At 42.9% G+C, this 22,500-nt stretch overlaps 1 protein-coding gene across 4 annotated transcripts in view; it reads right to left on the bottom strand.

Annotated features, from left to right (window-relative positions):
* LOC311256980 (transcription factor COE3) overlaps window positions 1–22,500 on the bottom strand; it is a 155,874-nt gene that overhangs the window by 92,526 nt on the left and 40,848 nt on the right. For all 4 annotated transcript variants that reach the window (XM_084352401.1, XM_084352400.1, XM_084352402.1 and 1 more), the window contains exon 7: window positions 19,197–19,265. In XM_084352401.1, coding sequence (XP_084208527.1) covers window positions 19,197–19,265 — 69 coding nt within the window. The remainder of the gene's footprint in view (window positions 1–19,196; window positions 19,266–22,500) is intronic.

Raw genomic sequence — 22,500 nt, 5'->3', positions numbered from 1 at the left:
CGGCCCTGATGTTGCTATGGCTCCAGCGGTGCCTCCCCCCTCCGTCCTCCCCCCCTGCTCTCTCCCCCCCGTACCCGCTGCCATTTAACTCTCCCTTCCACCGCACCACATGCCGCAGCGACCTTGGCGTTTTCCAGCGGCACGCCCGCTGCCATCTGCAGGCGGCAGGCTTGGGCAGTAAAGCATCGCGACCCCGAGTTTTTTGGGCGCCGTTACGCCTCCGCCAGGGGCCCCGGCCAGATGGCACTACCCACTAAGAGGGGTTTTACTGCGGGGCTGAAGGAAGACGACTGCGGGCAGGCAGAGGATGAACTCACACCTCCCCTCCTCCTCCTCCTCCTCCTCCTCCTGCATCGCTCTGCCAAGTGCCAAATTTCAGCTCCACTCGCCTCCAAAACGCCGCCGCTTCAATATTTCAGTCATGATTATCCGGCAGCAGATGAGCCTCCATCAGCCAAAAGGGCAGAGCCGGAGGATCGGCGTGCCGGTGTCGTGACCAAAAATCCAATCCCTGCCGAAAACTGAGTCTGCTGCACCAACATCCTGCTGCTGCTCTGCCTTCAGTCAGATACTCTCACAGATTCACTCTGTGGACCTGACAGGTGTGAAGGCAACAAGTAATCAAGTATTTTTACTCTTCATTTTCCATTCAGAATCTTTACTTTTACAGAAACAGCAGGGCCGGGTATATAAACGACGTGTACGCGCAGAAAACAAGCGTCTCACACACAGAAACTGTCTGAGGACAGAGGATGTCGCTCACTGTACAGATTGTAAACCCACTGAGGATCTGATCGTGACATTCAGCTATCTAAATAAAATTTATTTGATTTGATTTGATTTGAGAATGTGAGGTGAGACTTCAGACCAGCCAACATGTTGATGAGGTGGACATTAAAATAGAAGGTTTCAGTAAAATGTCACTCAGAGGAACATCTCTAAACTGAATCCTGAAGCTGCTAAAGAAGCTCCATGATGTGATGACTCTTCTCACTGATGACTGGAGCAGCAGGCCATAAAATCAAGGAGGCCAATAACTGATAATACATTTGCAGTAAAAACTTTCATTTCTGTCTCAAAATGAAGAACAAGCGGTGATTGATTGAAGTACAATTTACTCAAGTACTGTTCTTAAGTTCCATTTATTTGTTAAATTTAGTCAATTTGCAGATTCATATTATTTTATTGTTTATAGGCTCTTCATGGTGACCTGTTACTGATCAGATAGTGACAGTGGGACATTGTGTGAGAAGATGAAGAAAGCACGTTTTTAGATTGATTTATTTTATCTGTAATCTGACAGTAAAATCACAGACACTGATCATCGGCCGAGACGATAATGGATCTGTCCCTAAACCAGAGGGAAGCTCTCAGACACCAGTGACTATTTCCATGAGATGGGTCGACCTGGTCCCACATTTGGACCCCGCCCCTGAGACCATGGGAGAAGTTTATATACAAACAGATGCTGAACTGCTGACACCTGTGTTATCGTCTCTAACTGATGCAGAAACATGAGCCGAAAAATGAACCCTGTTCTTAGATCACGTCCTGATCGGTTTACTCACTATAGTGAATAAATCAGTGAGGGACTGAACATTTACTGGGCTTCACTTCTAACCCTGATCACTGTGAAACTCCTCTGATCCTCTCATAGTAATAACAGGTTCATCTCTGAAGGTCGTCAGCTAACAGCTGGATCTTTGTCTTCCTTCGGTCTCATATGAACGAGGAAACCTTTTAATACATCTGGTACGTTTCTGCTCATCACCACATAGTGAGCATGTATATACAGAGTACAGTACACAGTACAGTGTAGAGAGTACAGTACAGAGTGCAGTACACAGTACAGTGTAGAGAGTACAGTACAGAGTAAAGTACACAGTACAGTGTAGAGAGTACAGTACAGTGTAGAGAGTACAGTACAGAGTACACAGTACAGTACAGTATACAGTACAGTACAGTACAGTACAAAGTACAGTACAGAGTACACAGTACAGTACAGTACAGTACAGTAAAGGACACTTGTTGTTCGGCCGATGAGACAGATCTTTATCTTCGTGTCCTCAGGGACTTTACATTTAGCAGCAAAATACTCCTGAACTTTATTACTTTATTGACACCACTGACACTCGACAGAGAGTCTGGGATAAAACTGAAACACACACACACACACACACACTCTGTCTGTCCGTCATTAGTGTCTCTCAGCAGGAGGATCAGATGAGACAAAAATAAGAAAACTGGGCTGGTGGTCAGGAGGAAAATCAATACCTCCATCTTTACTGTATGGAGGGGGAGGAGGGGAGGGGAGGGGAGAGGAGGGGAGAGGAGGGGAGAGGAGGGGAGGGGAGGGAGGAAGAGAAGAAGAAGAAGTGGAGGGCGAGGACGAGAGGATTCTGGGTAAATCCTGTCTTCAAATTACGTCAAAAAAATACAAAAATATATTATTATTGTTGTGTATTTCTATGTATTCGTGTCGTTACTGTGTGTATGTGTGTGAGTGTTTTTTTGGTACGTGTGTACTTGTTGGTGTGTATTTTCCATTTTTGCCAATGTGTATGTATTATACTTGTGTAAGCGATATATGAATGTTAGTTTTTGGTCCTAAAATCAATAAATCAATCAGTCAAATGGTGCTGAATTGACTTCGATTTTGTGTGTGGCTGAGACCCCCCCGACTGACCCCCCCTCACCCCAACACACACACACACAAACACACACAGATCCTGGTGATCAGTGTCCGACACGACAACGTCTTTGTTCAGATTTGAGGTCGACAAATCCTCTCAGCTCCGCCTGACGAATCACCGGACGAGGCTGCAGTGTGTGTGTGTGTGTGTGTGTTGGGGTGAGGGGGGGGTCAGTCGGGGGGGTCTCAGCCCGTCCATCGGCTATTAGCCACCACGTTATCTCTCGTTAGTCGTCTCATCTCCAACTCAAAGAGAATAAATAAAGAAGACTTTATTCCTCAGAAACACCCAAAGAAAAGGAGGGAGGCGGGGGGAGGGGGAGGAGGGGGGAGGAGGAGGAGGAGGGGGGGCAATGAAGTAAAAAAAAAAAAAAAACGCAGAAGAAGAAAATCTCCAATTCATTGAGATCAAGTCAATAACACTGTAATATTTATGAAGGCTGGAAGCCAGGCTGCCCTAAAACCCAAACTCCAGCAATCCTGAATTATAAATTGGTATTGATTTGTGTTGTGGGTGAGTGAGCTGCAGTGTGTGTGTGTGTGTGTGTGTGTGTGTGTGTGTGTGTGTGTGTGTGCAGCAGCAGGATGCAGCTCAGCTCAGCTGCTCGATTGTTTTCACGCTTTCACAGAAAAAAACTGTGGAGCTGCTTGTTTGGCAACAGTTTGTAACGCTGAACAAACACACAGAGAAGGTGGAGGTGTACCTGTGTGCACCTGAGTGTGTACCTGAGTGTGTACCTGAGTGTGTACCCGAGTGTGTACCTGAGTGTAAATGTGATTTTAGTGAGAGCTTCGATATTTCGTTCCTCTAAACTCTCGTTAAAGAAGCCTCTCCACGCTGCAGGTGACTCGCTCAGTCTCTTTATATCCGTTCAGATTGTCTGTGTCGTGTTTCTCTGTTTTTCTTTCCTCTCTCTGATTGGCCTCCAGACAGAAGACAGGTGTGTGTCACAGCCTCTAAGCTAAGAGATATCTACCTGTGGTTGTGTGTTAGTACAGTAAAGACTTTGAGAGAAGGTCGTCTGAAACATGATGTCGTAGCCTCTGACATCATGATTAATTGTAAAGCAGTTTAAATGTATCTGACCCCCGTCTTCCATGTTGTGTCGGCTAACTTCCCATTTAGCTCCTGGCTAATTTGAATAGAAATAAAATGATTCTATGGATAAATGTCTACGAACTAACAAATTACTTATAATTGGTTGGTTGGAACAAAGGTGAGAGAATCAAACACACACAGTGTAAACTTTACCACAGAAGAAGAAGAATCTCTCATCACTATGTGCATTTCAACAACATACATGAGTATTTTTATAGTCATCTATTCAAACACACAGTAAATGTGTTAATGAGGATTTATAAACTGAACACAGTCAAAGTTAAGACGACAATCAGACGTCAGAGTTTCCCTCAAGGTTCAGATCTCAAAGTGAATCTAAAGAAAACGTCAGTAAACATCTAAAACTACAAACGTGCACAATGTTTCAGTGTGTATGTGTGTTCAGCTTTGTGACATCAAATATGGATGATGCTGCCTCCTCCCTTTCGCATGTTGCATTCACACCCATAATGCACCAGCTCACACACACACACGCAGGCTGTGTTTAGCCTCGGCGCTGAGGTGGAGCTGATGGACGCCCGCTGCGGTGCGAAGGGATTACACGGCTCCGTACGGCAGGTAGAAACACACTCTGTCATGCTTCAGAGCTGCTGCTGAGAGAGAGAGTGTGTGTGTGTGTGTGTGTGTGTGTGTGTGTGTAATTATATAAAGTGACTGAGTATGAGGAGTGAAGGGAGGAGACTGTAAAGGGTCAGCTCACCCACGCAGGACCCATACAACCATCCTCAAGACAGTAAGCTAACATTAGCCTCGCTAACAAGGCTAAGCCTGCTGTAATAAGGTAACCAGAGAAGACTGATAGCACTAAAGCTAACAGTGAGCTAACACCGTCAGTCACATGATCCTCTCCTGCTGCTCGCACTGACGCTTTGATGGACAGAGCTTCTACGTCTGAAAAGTGAATCCAGTGCTGAACTGCTTTAAACCTGCCGATGTCCAGCAGGGGGAGTCCACTGGTTTCAAACACAAGTCTGATTGTATGTAAGCTTATGAGAAAATGAGCCCAATTCTCACTTGATTTAATACCTCAGTGAACAGTTTCCTAATGAGTTTACGGCCTCAATCTCTAGTTTACATCGTCTTCTAACTGGGACAATACCTGGACACACCTGGACACACCTGGACACACCCTTAAGAGATTGACTCAGCTCTTAATGTGAATACAGTCCACTCTGCAACACACCTGTACAAAATACTATTAAAGCCAAAAGACAGACAGACAGACAGACAGACAGACAGACGGGTGTTTTGGTCGTTATGTAACTCAAACCGTCGTCTCTCCTCCCCAGCGACCTCCTCTCCTCCTGTGACTCCTCTCCCCCCTGCCTCCCCCTCCTCCCCCCATATCACATCCCTCCATCTTTATATAGAAATCAATACCCTGTTAATCTGCCCTCCCTCCCCCTCCTCTCATCGTCTCCCCCACAACTGTCTCATTCTCACCCCTCCATCAGCCCCTCACCATCACCTCCCCCCACCTGTCCATCCACACCTCTCCCCTCTCCCCCCTTCCCTCACCCGTCTCTCCATCTCTCTTCCTGCTGTCGTCGTGTCTGGACTCGCCCGCCTCACATTTCACTCTTCACACCGCAGACATACACACACACACACACACACACACACACACACACACACACACACACACACATCGTTGTTTATTTATTATTTTCTCCACACAAAGAATCTCTGTCTCTCGCTCTCTCGCCCTCTCTCCCCCTCAGGTTGTGTGTTTTTCTGTTTTCTGGGGTTAAACGTCTGAAACAGCTTGAATATAAAATTATGTATTCATTAATAATTTAGTTAATAATATTTCCTTCTGTCCTCTGTGTTTAACAAAGCTTCAGTGGAGAATCTTTCTTCATGTCCTCTTCATGTTGCTGCACACACATCTCTAATATTTGTTTCAGTTAAACACACAGTATGTTATTTTGCTAAGCAGCGTGTTTTACAGTTTTCTTCACGTTATGTTTCGTCTCGTTCTCCGACTCCCCTCCTCGCTCTCTGATTCTCTCCTGGAAGTTATAGCGACAGGCGACCAAACGTTACCTCAAGGAAACATTTGAGATGTGTAAGAACACAACTCAACAACATACAGAACAAAGGTCCAGTCAGTTTCAGACATTTTAATGCAGAATTCCTACATGTTATGTCTTTAAAGGTGCAGTAGTATATTCTGGTGAAAGATAGTTGACTGTTGAGTGTAATTCAGAGAAATCTCAGTCATACAAATACTTCAGGTTTACCCTGAGCGTCAGTATTTTTGACGTACTGGGAAGGAGACTCAAAAATCTTCTTTCTCTCTCCAGAATCACCTTTAGGCTCAGATGTTGTGAGCAAAGATAGATGATTTAATATTAATATATTTCTTCTTCTTCTGTGTTTATGGCTGGATTGCAGACCAACTTTTAAGGTGCTTACCGTCCCGACTGTGCAGGAGTTTATAAATGTTGTGTTTGTTAAGTCAATAAAAGAAATGAGGCTTAATATTATCGACTCGTCATAATTCATATGTGATGTTTTGTCCGACCGACAGTCCAAAACCCAAAGATATTCAGTTTATTATTATTGAAGACAAAACCAAAGATTATTCTCATTTGGACCCAGAATGGAGACTGTAGCCAGTTACATTTGTTCAAATACATTTTTTATCAGTTATCAAAATAGATGATAATTCATTTTCTGTCAGTTAAACTATTCGTTTCAGCTGTGCTGTGTGTCTATTACACCTGATGTCTTTGTGCACCGACGCCTTTTTATTCTGTAGCAGATATCTCAACACCTTTCAGGCAAATCCTCCAAGAACTCAACAAACTAAGACAGAAAAATCTGTGAAACGGTTTTAATGAACGCTTTAATTAAAATGAGCAAGAAAAGCTCAAATGAAATGAAACTAATGAGAGTAAAAATACCCGGAATAATACGAACTCACCAACAAAATGAGTCAAACCAACATGGCGGCACAACCATTAACCAATCACCAGTGATCATCCCGTCCTCTGACAGGAAGTAGAAGAAGAGCCAAACAGACGTCAGATAACACACCAACAAGGATACACACACACACACACACACACACACACACACACACAGACACACACACTCCCCTCCCCCACATCTGCTGGCGAGGCAGGAGCCCACGGATGGTCGTCCTTAATTAGCCACACCGCACTCATATTCCTGATTAAACCGCTGCAAATGTGTGTGTGTGTGTGTGTGCGTGTGTGTGTGTGTGTGTGTGTGTGTGTGTGTGTGTGTGTGTGTGTGTGTGTGTGTGTGTGTGTGTGTGCGTGTGTGTGTGTGTGTGTGTGTGATGGAAGGTTATCAGTGCATTCTTAATTGGGAAAACACTCGAGTGATTAACAGGAGGAAGAGGGGCGAGCGAGCTTGGGAATGAGTGGCAGAAAGAGAGAGAGCAAGCAGCGTGTTGATGTCCTGAATACTAACAGCTCCGACCCACTAAACTAAACTCAGAGCCCGCGTCTCCGACCCGACTCACTTTGTTTTCTCAACCTCTGTCAGGGCCGGACGCACCGGCACAAATCTACACACCCCATCCACCACAGCTCACCTACAGAACCTGAAGACATCCAGAACCACCTGCATACAAGATGAGTTTAGATCTCACGTTTGAAACAAAGAAAGAAATCCAAGAAATCTTTAAATGTCTGACACACAACAAGAAGTCAGCGATCTGAGTTGGGACGTCACCACAGCTGATTACCACCAGAGAACAAGTCAGAGGCAGAAGAACCAGAAGGACAAAACTCTACAAGATCATCAGCAGCCTGCAGATGAATCCTGAGGACACGTCAGACAAGATGATCAGAACATTGAGGGGGAAGCTGGATGATTAGTCGACATGTTGGGATTAATGGTGCATTCAGGTGCTCCTCGGACAGTCCCACCTCCCGAGTTGGGAGGTCGTTCTTCTGACTTCAGAATGTGGAGCAGCATGGACACCAAAAATAAGCTGTTTTGCATTTTATCACGTTTAAACAACATGTGACATTTTCCAGTATTTGAGTGACAAGGAAGAGCAAAGGAAACGATACAATTACTCTATAATACACGACTCTGGTAAAAGTTTCTCAACATCAACCTGATGTTGACTTTGGTTGCCATGTTTCAGTGTCACGTGACGTCAACTCAGCAAACATTTTCTCCAATTCTGCAAGTTGTAGTTTCGACTTCAGGGAGAATTCACGTGAGTTTTCTCACTCAGAAAAATGTTTTCCCGATAATCTCAACAGCAAATGAACGCACCCTGAGTCAAGATCAGATAAGATCAATATCAACTAGGACAATAAATCAATCTCAACATTAGATTTGGGGCCTCTGGATTATGTTTTGATGGAGGAATCTATCATCTGTAGTCTGTGTCAGATGATGGTGTGTGATTTAAAATGCATCCATGCACAAACTACAGCGACAATAAAACATTTGTTTTCTTTTAGTCTTTAAGTATCTGAATTTCTACTGTATCAGTGCTGACAATGACTTTATTTAACCAGTACGACTCAGATGAGATCGATTAATATCCTGGTTTGGTCAATTTCTAAAATTCATACGTTCCTTAAAAGCCTGTTGATGTCGTGACTTTTATATTAATCAAAATATCTTTCCATCGTTCTGTCCGTCTATCTTTGGTTGTTTGATAGTAAAACGTATAAAAAGAGAAAAGAAGTGAGTTTGTTGCATTGAATACGAGCTCCTGTTTACAGCAGCAGCTTTGTGTGTTTGTGTGTGTGTGCTGAGATTAACAAGGTGATTTGCCTTGAGGGGGTGAGGTGCATGCTGGGAGGAGGATTTGGCGAGGGGAAGAAGAAGGAAGAAGAAGCGGTGGTGGTAGTGGGGGGGCGGTGGGGCTCCCAAAGTTCCCATGATCCCCTGGTGAGCGCCCCGCCCCGCCCTGGACGGGGTGGGGGGGCGGTGGGGGATGTTGAGGAGCTGCTTCCAGCTGAGCACCGCTGGATGTTGACACCGAGGCGGCTAACGAACCTGCAGGTGGTGATGTAATCACATTTGGCCTTAATTCCTCAATCCAATTAACAGGAAGTGGGAAAGAGCTGATGGGACGCATTCTGTTCTGGTCCGCTCTGAACCGGGAAAGGTTCTGGTACAGTGTTGGATCATTATATGGGGACATCAGTGTCGTCTTCTCCTGGTTTTAAAGGCTCATTACAGTAAAGTGATGTCATTGTTCTGATACTTCACCCACGAAGCCATTAAATTCACATTAATGATGATTATTGATCAGAAAAAACCACCAACAGTCATCCCCACAATATCGATATCAAGGTATGTGGTCAAAAATATTACAATAATATTTTAAGGTCATACTGCTCAGACCTACTTTTGTGTTTTAATCCCTCAGTATGCAGATAATAGTGTTAAATGATTAGTCGATTGTCAGGAAAACAATCAGCATCTATTCTGATAAATGATCAATATAGTGAGTTGTTTTTAAAGACAAACAAAAAAATTAATAATAATAATAATAACAAAAATGCTGTTTTTAGGTGATTCTTAAGGTGAGCTGTGAGAGGACATTTATAATAAATAGATAAAAAGTTCTTAATGTTCAATTTTGTAAATTAGTTTGAAATAAAAAAATTATAATTAAATTTTCATATTTAAATATTTTTCAGAACTGATAAAACAAGGTAGTTAAATTACGTGTTGCTCTTTATTTTTGTGACAGGTGTTTATCTGGTGTTGTGATGAAGATAAACCGGCTCAGCTGTGCAGGTGCAGGTGAAGGCTGGTGGGTGACACACTGCAGGAAACACATTATTTAAAGGAGCTCACTGAGTGAGGAACAGACATGGACACGACATCAACACCTGTTTTATTTTGGTCAACGATGGAATCAGAGTTGTGATTAAAAGATTTTCTGATTTCAAAATGAGCCGTGTTTTTTTTAATTTTTGGACTCAGTGTCTCAGTTTGGGCCGTCATGATATCACGACGAACACATGATGATATATGAACACATTTTGTTCGTTATTTCTTTATTTTAGGATTTCTTTATTTTTTATTTATAATCTTTCTCCATTTCAATCTCGTTTACTTTAACAGTGTTCTGATTCTGAGAAAACACTCAAGGACTTGTGAGATTGTCACATGATCTCTGATGTCAGCTGTCATGAATTCATCACGTTCATATTTCAGATCTGATGGATCCAAACTCAACCAAAAACCAGCTCAACAACCTGGACTTCAGGTGGATCGACTCATCGACCCCTCAGTCTACCAGCTCACCTCCACCATCCATCATGTCTGTACAGTATGTAAACATCACCCCTCCTCCCCCTCCCTCCCCCGTCCTCCCCCCTCCTCTCCTGTGGTAAATGGCTGTGGGCACCCCGGGCCACTGAACATTTCTCCCTGGATCACATCAAACCTGACCGAGCCCCCGAGGGCCCCCGAAGGCCCCGGCTGCACCAGGGCCTAATGGAGACACCCAGACACAGGGACAGGTTACAACCTCCACCCACCCCACCTCCACCACACACACACACACACACACACACACGCACGCACGCACACCTGAACATCTGAGAGACAAAGCAAAGCTCAACTCTGCAGTCGATCAGACAGAAGACGAAGAGCTGCAGAGAAAAAACTGAGGCTTGTTTTCTGGAGAGGAAAGTTTGTGGAAACAGAGGCAGAGGTCAGTCATGAGATCTGATCCCAGAGCTGCAACACACACACACACACACACACACACACACAGTCATTCCTCTGTACTATTTTTGTTAATCTTGTCGGTCACATAAAGTAAACACGACTCTAAAAACAGGACCGACTCTTAACCTCTCTCCTCTCTCTCTCTGTCTGTTTCTGTCCAGATTCATGGTTTTAATAGAATCTTTGTCCTCACAACATCAAATGTTTTAAATTAAATGTGATTTACAGCTCAGTGAAGTGCAAACACAAGAAAACATCATGAAGGAATCAACATGAACATCTGATTCTGATCTGCAGGAGAGAAACTCTGAATGTGCCAGCAGACCACAGAATGGGGATTGATTAGTGTTGTGATTGGTGTTTATTGATTCAACTGAATCTGAACTCTTCGTGTCAGTAAAGGCAATTCTTACAAATAAGAAACACAATGTTTTAACCCCTAAAGACCCAACATAGATCAGGTTTATGTCTTTTTTGGGGAGGAATGGGGGGAAAAATCCATGCTGTGATGGTATCGTGAACAAAAGTGTCTCAGTCAGACCCAATTTATGCAATTCTGAGACTGTTTATGGACCCGAGGATGCCGAAATATTTGGATGCAACATTTTTAGAGTGTCTAGAGTTTAGAGTGAGAATGTCTGTAAAGGGAAGAGTCTGGTATTTTTACATGAGAGGTCATCGGACCTCTTTGAAACCTGCCATGCCAGTTTCTCCCTCACCAAAATGTAGCCTAACTTTGGAGCATCAATTAGCTCCTTTCCTACAAACTTGCGTGATATAGATGTTGAGTTAAGAAAATAGACACACATCAAAGATTTAATTCCTGCACCCGTCATATACATATATATATATATATATTCTTCAAGCTTTCTTAGTTCTGGGTCTTTATTTCAGACACTCATCCACGAAAAAAGGCACGTATAGAAAGATCATTCTCATGATTTTATGAATCAGATCATTCAAGTTGAAAAGACAATGAAGCATGCAGTCCTACATGGTGTTTACCGATGGATGTCTGATGTCTGTAGTTAAAAATAGTGTACCACAGTCTCTTAAAGACAGTGATGCTGTCCGAGGTTGCTGCTGGCCGATTGGTCCCAAAATCAGATGTAAACTAGGTGTGTGTCCTTGTGCTCAGCTGTGGCTGTGTGTGTGTTGGTGAATAATTCAGTGTGAACATCAGGCCACCTGCTGCAGCGTCCAGCCACCATCTATATTTTACAGCCCAACCTCAAACACAAACTCGCCCCAAATTCACACCAGATGCAGGACATCAGAGGTCTGTGAGGAGCGTCCAGCCTGACCTCCATCACTGTCTGTCTGTCTGTCTGTCTGTCTGTACTGGGTGGACAGAACAGAGACAGACAGGTGCCTGCTCATCAGAACTGATGGTTGAGGACTTGCGTCAGTACAGAAGCCGTTACAAACCCCATCTTTCTATCAGAACCCACCTTCAAAATAAAACACCATCACCTGATTCCACTTTACCCATGATGCGTTTCCTCTACAGGTCCATGTCGGCGCCATAAAACCCTATTAACACGTCATCGCGATGACGGTTTCCTTCAATAACACCATAAACCTGAAATCTCGCCGCAGCAGTTGACCTGCATGTATCCACCGTCACCCACATCCTCAATTCAAATTACCCAGAAACCCCTGCGGCAACCTCCGGGCCTTCCTCCCCTTCTGACTGCCTCACCCTCTCCCTCACCCTCACCCTCTCTCTCTCTCCCCTTTCAATTTTAGCCTCGCCTGCCCAGTAATGTCCTGCTTTTATTGTAAATCTATACTCTTAATCTGGCCGGCTCCGATGGGCCTCGCTCGTCCGATCAATACACTACGATTGCTGGGAAGGGTCCACAGGGGCAGATAACCCCCCTCCACCACCACCAACTCCCACCCCCCTGTGGAGTTAACCCTCCAAAGGGTCCAACGCACACACACACACACACACACACACACACACAGTGAAACGTGACTTAAAGCTCCTCATCTGAAATCACATCCAGAGATTTCACCCAAAAGCACGGATGGTAGCTTCCGAGGTGGATGTAAAGATTTCCATTCTTTACACACAAGTGTGATCAGTTTGAAGTCGTGTGATTGGATGTTTGTTAGTGAAATGCACCCTGGGAGTTGTACTTGACTTCCCTCCTTCTTAGCTTTGACTTTTTAATCAATGAATCAGATGTTTGACTCGCAAAGATGCTGGTCGTCACGTCTAAACGACGCCCACAGCTGACAGTCGGCCCTTAAAGGTTCAAAGGACGCTGACTGGTGACAACTGCGGAGGATATTTATGTTGTTAAATGGCCAAAAAGAAAAAGTTACAGTGATGGCTGCCAAGCCAGAGACCACTGTTGGAGATGGCGTTTCAACATTTGTAAGGGTGTTTTCAATGAAATGTCAGGACATTTTCCAGCCATGTTTGTGCCGACAGAACCAGGTATTTTCAGACAAAGCACGGTCTTTTTCTAATGCTAAGTGGTTTTTTAATCAGGCCATCAGCAATGAACTATAACATTTCAACATATCTGTGGTTTGCGGAAGTGTATGTTAGCACCGAAATTATTCTAATCTGTCTCCAGATGAATCGAGGTGACGTCGCTGAATTAAAGTACACAAAAGAATAAAAACACAAAAGAATAAAAAGCTGACATGAAGGAGAGTAAACCAATAAAAGCAATAGAAAGCTCCTGTGTTGTTTCTTCCTGAATCGTGTCTTTAAATCAAACCTTCCTCTGTCTCTCTCTCTGCTGACGCTCGCTCGCTCTGCAGCCTCGTTTCTGCTCCCAGGAGACGATAAAGCATCTTAACTGTGAGACCAAGACGCTGTGCAGGAGTTTCTTTTTGCAAATGATGATTAATTCTCAGAACAGTCGGCACAAAAAGATAAAAACTCAGAGGTTGTTTTGAACCTCCTCAGCCTCGATTTTCCTCTTAAATTCTGCTCGGAAGGCAGCGGGGCTGATGGGAAATGTAGTTTTAATGTTTAATCTGACAGATTACGTGTCGTCACTGAACACGACTAAAACATATCAGGTCTGTATTTAAAGATATATATGATTATTTCGCTTTTTGTAGAAAAGTAAGGGGGCGTGGCCTGTTGCTGAGAGACCCACTGATTGGCTGGTGACATCAGGGGCTCCAAGTTCAATACCAGGAGGTCAGAGGTCGCTCTTCATCACTCTAAACTCTCTACAGATGACATCAAAGCTGCAAATGGCGTTAGAGGAACAAGTGGTGCTCTGAGTGTGTGTGTGCGTGTGTGTGTGTGTGTGTAAAGGGGGGGTCATGACCTCTATGTAAGGCCCGACCATTAAAGCAGGAGGGTGATGGTCAGACAGTGGAGGAGGGGGAGGCTGGAGAGGTGTGTTCTGGGTAATTAGAGCTCGGCCTCCTCGTACGCTCTGACACTCTGTGGCAATTTATTGCCCCGCTCGGGCAACTTGTCCACCCATCTAATTGCAATATTAGCGTGTAATAACGGCGCTGTTACGGCGATCCGTCAGCGCCGCGTTCTGCTGCCTCGGCAGGATTTCGGCCATTAGCCGGCAAACGGAGGAAACAAAGCGACCTCTGAGAGGAGCATCAGCACACATTTATATTCACACACACACACACACACACACACACACACACACACACACACACACACACACACACACACACGTACACACGTCTGTTAGTGTACGACAGCATCTCTTTGTCCGAGATAAAAGAAGTTCCTGTTTTCTGGAGTGAAGCTTGTGTTTGTTCTGAATTAAAGGATCAGTTCACTCAGTTATTCTCTCACCAGGAATCTGTCTGTCTCTGAGGTTTCTGTTCCTCCACACGAGCACGAGATGGAGTTCAGTTTTTGGAAGATGACATTTTAAAAAAATCAACGGCAAAATCTCTCACAGAGTCGACAGCTGTGTCCAAAAACCCTCCGTCATTCATCCACTGCTCCTCATGTGAAGACACTCGATAGTTTACTCTGAGCAGTAAGAAGATATTCTAATACTGATAAGGTTATCGATTATTGGTTTGAGTAATTTTTTAAGACAAAAGGCCATAAATCTCTGCTGTCAGACATCTGAGGACGACAGTTTTTAACGTTTTCTGTATATTTTCACACCAATTCCTCAATTATCTAAATAGTTGATGATTAATTAAATAGTTGACAACTAGTCAATGAACTGCTGCAGCTTTACGTTGTTCTGACAGTTATAAATTATAAATAGAAAAAAAAATGTTGTTTGTTGTTAATGATTCACTCTGGAGAGTTTAAATGTGATGTTTGATGTTTGTAAATGTGCCACAGTGATGGAGGACATCGTCAACCAACCATCAACCAAAACTAAATGTTTCTCACCGGACAACAAGCTCTCAAACACACCAACGCTGTGATCAATCTGTTATTCAAACATCCAATCAGCATCAGGAGGTCAAAGGTCAGAGGTCACAGATGACGAAATGGATGGAGAAAATGTTCATGAGCCTCAAACGATCTGAGACGACGGAGGAGAGAAATAAAACAAGAAAAATGCAAGAAGGAGAAACAGCGTTGAGTTAAAGATAAAACATGAAGATCAGTGTGTGTGTGTGTGTGTGTGTGTGTGTGTGTGTGTGTCAGTTTGATTTACTCCAGCGAGACGTGAATTCACAACATTAAACCGCTTTACTGTAGCTACTGAGCTACATCATTTGCATGATGGGTCACTAAACACACTAAACCACCCCCCAACTCTGCCCCCCCACCACACCATGTAGTGTGTGTGTGTGTGTGTGTGTGTGTTGGCGAGGTCACTGTAATAAATCCTGCATTTCTTAACAGGCGCTAAAATGCAGAGAAACCAGCGCCGCTGCAGTAAATCACAGAAGACGACTGACACAGTGTGTGTGTCTGCACATATATGTGTGTCCGTGTTACACTGTGTGTGTGTGTGTGTGTGTGTGTGTGTGTGTGTGTGTGTGTGTGTGTGTCCATTAATATGCAGACAATAGCTGTAAGTGTATTCCCTGGGTTAGTGGACTAGTATCACTGTCCTGTCGTGTCCTAATTAAAGCTGCAGAGGAACAGCTAAATGATTTCAGACATTTTCCAGCAGCAGCAGCAGTTTGTTCTGATGTTACAGACAAACAAACTGATATTAGTGTGAACACACAACAACACAACAGACACAGCAACGCAACGGAGCTGTCTGGATGTGTCAGTATATTAAGGGTAACAGGCTGCAGGATAAAGACACAACAACATGGCTGCCTCAGCTCTGGGGTTCAGTCCGGTCAGGTTCTTCAGGAGGAGACAGTTGAACATTCAACAGTTAAATCCACAACCTGCACAGAATAAACCTCCTGTTCAGTAAAATGTTTAATCTGCTGCCTTATCATGTTTCACTAAACCTGACCTCCAGCAGAACCTCCCCTGGACCACCTCCCAGCTTCTGTTCCGCATTCTCATGATGTTACATAAAACATCAGTCAGCTCTGGAGGAGAGTCTGTGCAGGTCCAGACCTTCAGGAGGAATAAACACCTGGAGTCACATCAGATTCTGTTCTGATCCGGAGCCGTTCACCGACGGGAGGAGAGCTCAGAGATTACTTTGTAACTGTTTATCAACCTGACTGCAGCAGTGATCCGGAGGTGACCTCCATTGTCGGGTGTTTCTGTTCTGTAATGTTGACCGCTGACTGGAGCGGGAGGGGAAATGGACTTTACTTCATGAACGTAACGTTACAGAGAGGAGACAGAGAACCAGAACCAGAACCAGAGTCTCTGCTGAGTGCTGATTTCACTCAGAGCTTCGCCTGAATGAAAATCTACCTGACGTGACTCGGACCAGGTGTTTTAGAGTTTTCTTCACGTTACATTTAGTCTCGTTCGCTGACTTCCTCCCTCGCTCTCTGACTCTGAAACTATAAAATAACATATCTTCTTACTTTCACCTCCTCATCTTGAAACAGAGGACGGTTCAGAGTCACTGTACAGCTCTGCCAGCGGTACCCACAATGCCTTGAGTCTGTAGATGTTGGATGTATAGAGTCCATCTCATGTGTGACAGAACACACAGAGAGGTGACAAAACCTCTAAAAACACCCATCAAACACACACACACTCCAACACACACACAGCCGGAGGTGAGAGGACGCACAGTGTGTGTGTGTGTGTGTGTGTGTGTGTGTGTGTGTGTGTGTGTGTGTGTGTGTGTGTGTGTGGACTCACTGATGGAGTCCTACTGTGGCATGTACCAACATGTATGCACTGTATGTATTTTCTTCTATAGATGCATTCAAGTTGGTGTGTGTGTGCTCATACATATGAGTGCGTATCACCTTTGTGTGTGTGTGTGTGTGTGTGTGTGTGTGTGTGTGTCCTGGCTGCGGTCCAAGGCCTCTCTAACGAGCCAACATGGAGTTTGTACTGACCCCCTCTCCTCCCCCTCTCCTCCCCCTCTCCCTCCCTCCTGACCTCCTCTGAGGTCATTGGCTTGACCCGACCAATCACAGCCGGGCATTGTGACGGACAGCCGCCGACTCCAAGGACGCCGAGGGCGGAGGGATTAGACGGCGAGGACGAACGGCGTGTTAATAAAGGATTGTGATGCTGATGTTTGGAAGCTTCTGATTGGCTGTCGGGCGATAATATTCACACTGAGGGACGGCGGGAGTTTTCATGTGGCATTGGATGAAAAATAAATGATCACCGCTCGTTATAAAACACATAAAGTCAAAAGGTGTACAACAATATATATATTTATATCAAACTAGAAACTCGCACTGTTCACAGGTGACAAACTGAAGGATTTCACACTGAGAGGAAGAAGCTGTAACAACTCAGAGGAGATAAATATCCTTTAAAACACTTAGAGACTCATTGTTCTCACAGTCAAATGGAAACGCACAGACATGAAACACATTTTTATAGATTCAGAGTGAAATACACTACCTGAGGATATCATTATCACTATATCATTATCAAATGAAAGTCAGTAAATCCTCTTGGAAATCATAGAAAAAAGACGTTCCTTCTAACTGCAGAAGTTGCCTGAGAATTATCACATTTAAGTTTTCTTCAGGATCAAAGTAATCTGGTAACACTCGTCTGTACGTCCATGGACACACTGCAAACAGGAAGTGCTTACAGATAATTCGGCATACTTTTGGAGACTATTTGACTAAATGTGAACAAATATAGGCTAAAATACAAGTTGTATGTCTCATGATCCAGGAACAATATATTGGGTAAAAAAAGGACTTTAAAAAAGTCCTGTTATTATCAGATCAATCACCTGAGTTCTTAATATCAATCTGTTATCTTTGTCACATTAAATCCAGCTCGTATTTAATGTTAGTTTGAGGAAGGGTTGCGCTCCGACTGCAGCATTTAAACCTGATTCTTCCGCATGTGTTGATTGAACAATTCACACAGTTGAGCGTCTGTCGGAAGTGAGAGGTGAGGAAGAAGAAGTGAGACGCCACGAAACAGAAACAGGAAGAAACAAAAGAATCAGACGGATGTTTGGACAAAGAAGACAAAAACATAAAGAGCAACAGAACTCAAGTGTTTCATGTTTTACATACAAATACTCACATTTTAGAAGTTTCTACTGATAATCTAAGTATCAGTGTGCAGAGACTTGAGACTGTACGAGTATCTTCATGTCAAAATCACTCAATCATCTCACTCATGGTTCTGGTTCCAGGAACCAGAATATTGTCACAGAAAGAAACAACTTTTCACAGCGTCTCCAATTTGCTCTTTAGCAGCTGATCTCTAACAGCCGAGACAAAATAACTTAGTTTGAAAACATCAAGAACAAACTCAGAAGCTCAACTTTTAAGCTGACATGGATGAGAAATCCTTCACATGTTCAGACAAAATGGAAATTTGTGCATCTACATCTCCACGACAACTGCGTGACTCGATCTGCTGCTGAAGATCACGACACATGATGCTAAACGGACCTTGTAGTGAGATTATTTTGTCAACTAAACCAAGAAAATGTCTTTGTCAGAAACAAACCAAACTGAGTTCATTCTTCATGTTGGAAAATGTTGCTTGAAAGTAGCTCGAAGCTCAACGTCCACTTACTCAATAAATAAAGTTAGCCATGAATCAATCTTTTCCATTTTGCTCCTCAGACGTCTTGTCAGGCTCAAACATGTAGATAAATCTCATCGACTCATGAAGATCATGACATATGGTCAAAAGCTGCATAAAAAGGCAGTCAGCAGACCTTTGAGTTCTCTTTAATTAAACATTGACTGTGATGGATTATCTTCCTTTTCAAGCTGACTTTAACAGAAATGAAATGAAACCAGTGACAGTCTGAGAGGAAGAACTGAAGATGATTCGAGAATGTAAAGAAGTTGGTTTGGTTCTGTATGCAGAATAAAACAGATTCTGATCCGCTTCATGATCAGAGAACAAGATTCACATCCAGGCAACAACTGAAGCTAAAAATGATTCAAATCAAACTCCCAAAAAAAAAGTATAAAGACAGAATCCTTCATTATAAAGAGACCAAAGATTTCATCATGTTAAACATCAGCTCCAATCAGATCATCTTCACACTCTGACCACCTGATGTAACATGAGACCTGAGCCGACTGCATGAATGAGACAGTGTGTGTGTGTGAGAGAGAGAGAGAGAGAGAGAGAGACAGGTGTGTGAGGTATGAAGCCACACTCAGGTGAGTTCCTACCTGTCGATGATGACGGGGTCAGAGGGCGTCTCGTTGCGATTTCCGCAGCTCTTCTTGTCACAACACCGACTGAAAGAGAGAACAACACACTGAGTTTTATTATGTTTCAGATACTAAATTCTAAATATTTTCAATATTTTTTCACATATTCAGTTTACAATAAAAGTGACAGTCATAGATTACACTGCAAGAATATTCATCACAGAGTCGTTCCTACTTAAACAAAACAAGTTCAATTAATCCTTAGAAGGTCAATATTTCAGGGAACTGAATAAACTTTGAGTTATCTGGAAAATTAATACACAAGTGAATAAAACAGGTCACTGTGACAGAAGTTTGTTTATTTGTTTAAAGAAAAAAAAGACTCAAAATAAGAAAATAGATAGAAATATTTGATAATGTGACACAAGCAGCATAAACACTATATTTACTTTTTATAACTAATCCTTTTTTATTTATTTGTATTGTTTGTACAAACAATGGAGGTCATTCACTGATTTTTGAGGATGATTTCTACAGAACGAAAAACTAGAAGCAGTTGTCTGAAAATCAACAACTTTTAAACTCAAAACAACCAAAGTAAGGTAACTAAATTAAACTTTTATCTCTAATTTCCCTCAAATATCTCCCAGACTGCATCATTTCTCCCTGGAAACTTTAAAGAAATCATTTTGAATTCTGTGTAAAAAAAATGTGACTTTTATTTTGAAAAGCAGCATAGTTTCCCCTCTCTCTCACACACACACACACACACACACACACACACACACACGCTCTGTCCAGCTGGGTGGGGTCCAAACCAAGGTCACTGACAGTTGGACGACGCCCAGCGATGGAGGCACCACTGCGGCCCCCACCGACCCCCGGCGGCATCGCCCCTGACAACCAGCCAGCCAACCGGACGGCTGCTCGCCAAACAGCCGTCCAGGTAGCCAGAGGGCAAACTGGCCAACGAGTGTTTCGGCGGAGCAGAAGACCAGGAGCTGGTCCACGCGGTCTGTGGAGGCATCCGGAGGGAGGAGCGCTGGGTTTCTGCTCCAGCTCCGCAGGGGGCGGGTGGAGTCTAATGAGGCTGCTGGTGTGGCGGGTCAGTGTGGCATGTTGAACAGCAGCACACTGAATCCAACACATTAATATCCATCAGACAGGAAAACCTGCTGGAAACAGTGGTCAGATGTACTGCTGTCAGTGAACACACCACGGAGTCAGTCAGGGCGTGTAACTAGGTACATTTACTCAGTTAATGTACTTAAGTACAGCCTTAAATTACTTATTACTTAAAGGTTTAAAGTTTTAACAGAGAAACGGTCAGTGTAATAAATCAATGAATTATTTTAATAACATGTAAAGATTATAGGTAATAAATTGATTTATTTCTTTAACATCATCACGTTTTAAAGTCAAACTAATTATAAATAATTACAATCATTTCTCAAATCATCTGCTGTCTGTCTCACTATACGATCGATCAGTTCATTGATAAATGGTCCACTATAACTGACAACATCGATCAGTATCAGCATCTTTAAGAGACGCCTTTATTTTGAAATTCTCACAGCACATCCTTGTCACCTTTTCCGTTTCTGTTCCAGAACAATAAGATGAGGATCTACGTTTGGAAATATTCTGGATTTTTGAGAAAAGACAAGTAAACAGACGACCGGAGGATCTCTCTCAGTCCGTTAACTTGCTAACTGCTATGCTAATTTATGCTAACAAGTAACAAAAAACAATTGTTTTGTCTCCTTGACAGTTGTTGTTAAGCTGTGTTTTTCTTTTTTATGTTAGTGGATGTAAACTTGAGTGCTTAAAATTATTTACATGCTTTTTTCATTTTATGGCTAAAAGTGGTAACTGATGACATCGTCTCATGTTGATCGAAGGCTCCTGGATCGAATCCCGTCAAGCTCGTATCATGGCAGACTTTGTGAGATCAACAAATATCGTATCATAATCCAAAGAATCGATATTATATCGTGATGAACTGGTGATTCACTGACAAACACACCTTTACCTGAACCTGACCTGTTTCCAGGTGTATCTGCTGTCTGTATAATGAAGCGTTAATCAGCTGCTTCAACATCTTTTTAACGATAAAAATAATTATCCAGTCATTAATTAAATACTAACGCTTGCAACCGCTGCCTTGTTTCAAGTTCAAGTTCAACATAACTGTAGCGTGTGCGCTCTGTAAATCGTCCAGGTGCAACATCGCCCTCACAGTTTAGTTCCACCTTTTCATTCAGTCAACATTATTTTTAACCTTTAGACTTTCTGGAGGATTTCTCATGATTCTGGTTCAAAACTCTTCTCATCACAACTCTTTTTTATTTTATTTTAATAATAATAATCCATTAATGAAACAGTCATTCTGCAGCACAGTGAGTTTCACTTTGGATCATTTCAACATAAATAATATTATAATTATACTTAAAGGAGCAGTGTGTAGTTTTAGAGAAGAAATTTGAGCTCTGAAGTTTAATATTTATAATATTAATGAGGTAATAATACAAACTGTTTCCATCAGTGAATAAACCAGCTGTTCTCAGAGGAAAATAAGGTCCCACAACACTGTTTGAAGCTAGAAAGGTGGCAGGGTCCGCCACATATAAACACAGTAAAACAATATAAATTGTGTTGTCCTTTAAGGTCAGTTTGTTTATTCAGTCATGAAAACAAAGAGAGTTTGATTATTTAGTTTGTTTAGGCAGAAATAGAATCAGCCAATGAGGATCCTTCTCTTGTGATAACATGCTGCAGACGAGTTTTTACGCTGTGGTTTTTCTCCTCTGACACGAGAAGATTTGAGTCTCAGTCAGTGAAACATTTTCAGCCTCAGAGGAAATATTCACATGTTTAAACCTCCGAGACAGAAGTGTAAGAAGTTTGTCAAAATGAATTTATGACCCTAAACATCAGCTGACATGTAAATATGAAGAAGTGACAGAAGTGATGCATCCATCATTAATAACAACACCATCCTGACACCACATCTCATCTCTGCCTGTAATCTCCTGACAAGCTGCTCCACACAATGAATTCATTTTTTTTTCTCCCTTTCTTATCGCTGTGAGGGTCATTAACATATCTTCCGGTAATTCTTAAAAATTAATCATATTGCATATGACCCGCAACGTCCAATTACGCTCCTGCATTCGCCCCATGCTGTCCTGAATCAAATTGCCATTTGACAAACAAGCGTCAAATCGAGGCTGCGAATGCCAAATGAGACGCTTTATGAATCATTTATCGCGCCGTTTGATCTCTAAGTACAGAAAAATCATAAACTAAGCGCTGTGTTTGT

Source organism: Pagrus pagrus (genome assembly GCF_965226575.1).
Source record: "Pagrus pagrus genome assembly, chromosome: 5".
In the NCBI taxonomy this organism is placed as follows: Eukaryota; Metazoa; Chordata; class Actinopteri; order Spariformes; family Sparidae; genus Pagrus; species Pagrus pagrus.
Note: the sequence above shows the minus strand (reverse complement) of the source record. Positions and strands in the feature narration are given on the sequence as shown.